Source organism: Larimichthys crocea, chromosome XXI, assembly GCF_000972845.2.
Source record: "Larimichthys crocea isolate SSNF chromosome XXI, L_crocea_2.0, whole genome shotgun sequence".
Classification (NCBI taxonomy): Eukaryota; Metazoa; Chordata; class Actinopteri; family Sciaenidae; genus Larimichthys; species Larimichthys crocea.
Window position 1 is genome coordinate 21,531,331 of NC_040031.1, and position 6,430 is coordinate 21,537,760.

General features: G+C 41.3%; 1 protein-coding gene across 1 annotated transcript in view; it reads right to left on the minus strand.

Annotated features, from left to right (window-relative positions):
* Window positions 1–4,537: 4,537 nt before the first annotated feature.
* tmem170a (transmembrane protein 170A) overlaps window positions 4,538–6,430 on the minus strand; it is a 5,809-nt gene continuing 3,916 nt past the window's right edge. The window contains exons 2-3 of the mRNA XM_027273059.1: window positions 5,926–6,096; window positions 4,538–5,839 (exon numbers count right to left, since the gene is read on the minus strand). Coding sequence (XP_027128860.1) covers window positions 5,709–5,839; window positions 5,926–6,096 — 302 coding nt within the window. The 3' untranslated portion in view covers window positions 4,538–5,708. The remainder of the gene's footprint in view (window positions 5,840–5,925; window positions 6,097–6,430) is intronic.

Consider the following 6,430-nt stretch of genomic DNA (forward strand, 5'->3'; position numbering starts at 1 on the left):
CTCTGTGTGTGTGTGTGTGTTAAATAATGAAGTGGCTGAGACATTTGCTTCACTCAGCAGCCAGACAAACACTGGTCATCTAGATTTGACTGTTGGTTTTTGAATGTAATCATCAGCTTACAGAATGTCAGAAAAATTACACAGTTTACAAAGATATGGAGTTTACCGTGATATGAATGTGGAGAAGGTGAAGTGCAGGGTGGAAAAATGTGAGCAAAACAAAGCATGACACTGACAGGAGAGAGTGCTGCTTGTTTCCAACAGTTCAGGTGCTGCTATTGACGGTTCAAACTGACCTATCAGGGCACAGCTTAACACCTTTAACAAGACATAAACAGTTTTCATATTGACATCTGGTATCATCTCAACAGACCAATGATCTGTACATCATTCAGCATTTATCTTTAATCAGCTGTCATGTTATTACACATCCAATCAAATCTGAGAACCCGCCTACTCCTACAGCACATAAAAGGACTTCCTGTTAAAGCACCAACACAAGATGGCTTCCACAGAGCACTCAAAGTCTCACAGGTCAGCGCTTTGATCACAGACATGAACTTAACACCAAATGCTGTTTTATGTTAACATGTTGACATATACAGGTGTTTAACTCATAACTTAATATCAGACTCTGAATCCAGTTTATTGCCCCTCACAGTTTCAGCAGACTGAATGATATGCTGTGGTCTGCTTTGTAGAGAAACAAACTCAGTGGTAGAGGTGTGGAAGTGCACTATCACTGTCTCTTCATCAGCTGCCACATGAAGTACATCCTCTGCTGGGCTTTCTTGGTGAGAAAGATGATGTTCAGCTCTCATTTAAGGTCCTCAAGTGAAATGATGCTAACTGTGTTAACTGGGGAGTCACAGAGGATGATGGAGGCAGGAGAGGCTGGGTGTTCTTTCTGTCCACAAATGGGATGCTGGCGCTGGTTCCTGAGGAATTCAGTTCCAGATGGAGGGCTTCACAGGAAATGGTATCAGTACTGTTGTCGTTGTTGTGACAACAGTGACAGCAGGGGACCGCCTGATAAGCGATGTTTATTGTAGAGTAGAGATATTCAATTCAAGGGGAGACATCATGCAGGACCTACAAGAAGAGACAGCACAAAAACTCCAGGGACGACGCTTAATAAGTAACATGCATTAATGAGACATGAATATGTACAGATGAAAAGATGAACTCAGTGCACAATTTGAAGTCTCCCAGCAGTTTAGTCCTATAGCAGCATAACTAAGGGATGACCTGAGCCAGCCCTAACTATAAGCTCTATCAAAAAGGAAAGTCTTAAGTCTACTCTTAAAGGTGTTGACCGTGTCTGCCTCCTGAACCCAGAATGGTAGTTTGTTCCACAGAAGAGGAGCCTGATAGCTGAAAGCTCTGGCTCCCAATCTACTTTTGGAAACTAGAACCCAGCATGTTGGGAGCGGACTTTTCTCTTCATGCCGTCCAGTCCCATTACTCTAATGTGCACTCTGCTGTCAGCGGTTTACCTGCAGGTCAAGCTGCTAATCCAGGTAATCTACATGGGCCAGACACAACAGGATTTAAAGTTTCATCCACTGAGCCGCACCTGTATGCTTTCGCTGGGTTTGTGGCTCTCATCAAAGTAAAAGATTGCTACAGAGAGTGGGCCACAAAGACTTACATTTGTGATCAGAAATACTGCAGTGTTCGTTATCCTGCACTCTCATGCAGAGTAGGGTGTGTCCAGACTTTGCCGTCCCAGAGATCAATCTGCTTTGTTTCTTTTCATCTCTGATGATAATCAACAGCAGGAAACGGTCCATGGCCATGTTGAAGGAGAGGAGGGTGGACATGTATGGAGCTAGATTAGCTAGATTAAAACATAAAATCTGACACTGAGATTTCAAGTTTTGATTTTGAATTTTGAAAAATACAGCAACATATTCAAAAAAACAAAAATAACACTTTTTTTCAGATTAAATACAATTATGATCAACTCGGGTAATTCTTTTGAATAAATTATTTATTTTCATTTTTCACTTTCATATGTGCCTTTCAGTTGCACGTTTTATCTTTTCAGATTCAGATCTTATTTTTTATACAGTTAAAAAAATGTTTTATAGTTTATTGTAATATTTCACAATGAAATCAATTATACTAAGTTTAACTTCAGTATGTGTTGTTGGAGCTTCCACTGGTCACCTCCAGAGGGGGACAGAGGGCATGAAGACAGAACAAAACATTAGTTGAAACATTTTTATTCTGTGAAAATATTAACCATTGGCACTTAATTTGCTCCAATAAAATCAACTTTTAAAACCCAAAAAATGGAAAAGAATCAGTCCAAGAATGTGGACCAAACCATGTGAGAAGTAATGGTTCTATTACAGCAGATATTTTATTCTGATGTTTAACTTCTTTAGTTTACTTCTTTGTGCATTAATACGTGTGACATGTCTACGAGCAAGTCAGGGAGCTTGTTCCAGTTTGCTGTGCACAGCTTTTGAAATAACTGTTTGCACTGGACATCTGGCATGTATGGAAGCTCGATTCTGCCAGAAAAATTAAAATAAATGAGATTTAATATGCCAGGTATGAGAATGGAAATGAAGACTATCAAAATGATCTCTCCACTTAGTTTCTCGATTCATTACATCAGCTAAAGTCTACAACAGTCCTACAAAGAAATCGTGTCTTCATGAATAATGTGGAGAAAATATTAGAAAGCTCTGAGAGTTGAATCAACGCCTCCAACAGCCAGGACAAAAACAGAACATTCTAACCATCTTAAGACTGAAATATCACAAATCTGCTTGAATGAATTCAAAAGTTTGACTCAGTGTGTTTTCAATGTTCAGTGGAAATCATTAGTGTTAAACATTTAACCCCATCTGGAGTTAAAACATTTGCCTTTCACAAACCTTTTAATAAAACAACATACAATGTGGTGCAACGTGGGCAATCCACGTTTACTGTCTTTACCAGGGTCAGATGAGAGGACAGATAGATAGATGGAGAAACTTCTAAACAAAGAAGTGATCTGACAAAAGTCTAATGATTACCTATCGCTCAAAATGAGCAGAGACTCCAGGTGATGAAGATGCCACTTAGTTTAAAATCTTAAAAATGGGCTGCTGTAACAGAACCACAGAGCACACACACACACACACACACATGCTCAAGGAACTAAATTACACAACCATAAAAAATATAAACATTCTTCAGAAATGTACAGCATAAAAGCAAGGCCAAGGATCAAAAGTTTTCACCTCAAACAAGGCTCAAGTGTTTCTTTTGTTTCTGCATCAGCCTGACATCTCAGTGAGGTGCCATCACCTCATCAAGTCTTTGTAGGAACAGAATGGATACTGTCATTTCTGAACATCTGTACAATTCCATGTGACACACTGAGCTCTCCACTACTGAAAAGAATCAAATCAAACTTAAATGTTCTTCAGGTGTTTCACTGCAGTTAGTTGAAGTTAGTGGTTTGCGTGGTAGGAAATCTCAAACATGTCTACAAGAGGACAAAAGCAAAAACATCCTCTCCTGTTGGTCTCTCAAGTCTGTACCTAACTAACATTTGATTCCCCATTGTTGGTCCCATGGGTGCTGAACATCTGTAGTGATCATGATTTTATTCCCACAAGTAGACTTAAGCCCAAAAACTCATTCTAGCTTCAATTTGTTGCATATCTACATTGCTTTGAAAATCTCAGATGGAACTGAACTTAATGTAGCTAGTACACAGAGTACAGGGTACAGGGCTTGCACGATAAATTTAAGCCATCTTAAGCTGGAGGGTTAAAGGAATTCTTTGAGGCGATTATGAGAAAATCTGCAGTTTGCTCTCTCTGTACTCATGTGTGGGTCAAAGGGCAGCGGTTCTTGTTCAAAGTCAGTGTGACTGTGATGAAGTACAGGGAATTGGAAGTATCTGATCATGTTTGAGCATTGTGGCAAAAGTGGAGAAAAACCATAGAGAAGAAAACAACTAACTGTAATGTCATGTGCAAAACACTGCAAGGGAATTCAAAGAAATCTCAAAGAAAGACATTTTGGAATTAAAAGATTTGAGAAGTCTTTTTTTCAGTTGCATTCACTCATCGAGACATGTTAACTGGGTGGTGGCTCACAATCAGCGTGTGGATCACTGCATGGATCTCCCTGTGCTAATTTGATCACCTGTATATTTATTTAGTAATATGCAGAACCTGAACTATGAACAGGCCTCTGGTGGCCCATAAAGTAGCTCCTGATTTGAACCTAATTATATCCTGATGATTTTAATATTTCACTTCATATTATGCTGACAGAGAGTACTGCAGAATTTGAAAACTAACTTTAGGTTTCTAGGAAGGCCACAGCTCATGGTCTGCCGTGTGGGCAAGTTCATGCAGCCTCTTTACAGTTAAAAGAGGACATATTCATTCAGTTTTTAGAAACAGCACTAACAGAGGCAGCTCCTATCGCCAACAGGCCACATGCCTGGTAGTGTTGTGGGCAGTCAGTTTGAAATCATCACCAAGTTATCAATACAGAAACAAAGAACAAAAAACATCACATACAAGATTGATTTAGTCTTTTTTTCTTCTTTGAAACAAATAAAAGTATTACATGTCTATATATGCATGGGGCACATACAATACTCATTCAAAAGCACCCGTCAGCTACCAAAAGCAACTAAAAGCAGTCACTGAAGACTGTGGGAAGCTGATTAACACATAAAAATGTCTGCTCAAACATTGTATGCACATTTAGTGCAGAGAAATAAAACATACATTTATATTTGGTCGGAAAGATTGAAAAGCTACGAAGAGCTGGAAATCATTTAGAATCTATACAAATCAGTTCACACCTCTCATCTACTCAGTGGTAACACACAAACAAACCAAGAGGCTGAGCAGAGACGACATTTTCTCGACTGCATGTGCAGGGCTGTGATCAGGCCAAACCATCTTCACTCGTGAGCTTAATAAATGAAGTGGGAAAGCTAGGAGGGAACATGACCATGAGTGAATTAACATAAAACATATGAGGAAGAACAGCAGGAGCAGCAGAGACAGGGTATTAAAGAAAGACAGCCCTGAAGAGAAGAAACACCACTTTGGAAGTCAGAAAATAGAAATTAAGGCCTCATGGGAAAAAGCCAGAATCTTGCATAAAACCATCATCCTTCTGTCTGCCACGTCTCTCTGCAGTCACTGCATGGAGTCAAAATGTTATCAGACTGGGACAGACACACACAGCCCCTGAGAAAGGTTAGTGTCATCCTGCTGTTAGCCTGTAGCCCCCGGCAACAGCAGGGAACAGCATCCTGCTGCCGTCACATCAGACAGGAAGAATGATGAGGAGGATTTAAGGTGGTCTTCTGTCAATTTTGACACACTGCACACCGGGGTCAGCAGGACTTGAAATAGACAGCGTACACTGTGTGTTGTGTGTGTGTGGTCACCCTGTGATTTGAACGCAGCATGGGGTGACCAAGAAGGCTATAACACACCCTACCAGTTTACACACTGCTCTTTCTCTGACAGTTCAATTTAATCTGTTCTAATCCTGGTCCTGGTCCCTTAGTAGGAAATGACATCATGTCCTGCGTCTGACTGGTTTACAGGTGTTGCAGGATTTGCCAAGAATCTGGTCTTGCACTACAACGAAAACCAGTTCTGTTAAGAGAAGGTCTAACTAGAGCCAGACAGGCAGCTTCAAGGCCAGCCAGGTGGGCCTCAGCACTGCTAAAGGGTGGCAAGTACCCTGAGGAAGGAGATGATGAGGACACAGAACGACTGTCCAACACCGAACACGAGAGCCTCCAGAGAGATCATCCTCTTCCCTGCTGCCTTGTACACACCCGCTATGGCTGCACCTAAAAGAAAAGAACACACCACATAAGTACACAACGCGTTTAACTTCATGCTGGAAATTACACACACACACACACACACAACTTACTGGTGAGGACTCCCCCACAGATTGGCCCCACGATGCCCATGAGGAGGATGGCGATGGGCATGAATCTAGCCATCTTGTGCTGGCGCAGTGTGGCGAGGGAGAGTAGAACTGCAGGCAAGTGGAAGACCAGAGAGGAGACTGCTGCCCACAGGAACACTCCATACCACATCTCTGAACAAACACACAAGCACTGTCACACACCTCATGCCAATCAAAGTACAAAGGGTGCACCAAATCTAATCAATCACAAAGCTCAGAACAATGAAGTGTGTAGAACATGGAGGCTCATCAACAACCAGGACGGAGACTGAAGCAGGTCAAACTTTGAGCTCTGAGTCCTCATTCAGCTCACATGGATTTATTCAGAGGCTGAGACATTATACAGAAAATCATGATTACCGTAAACTACAGTATAGACTTCAACAGTGAACAGGCTGCTCACTGGTGTGGTTCACTCACACTGTCTTATAGAAGACAAACAGCTTCCTGTGCTGGATTCCTGTCA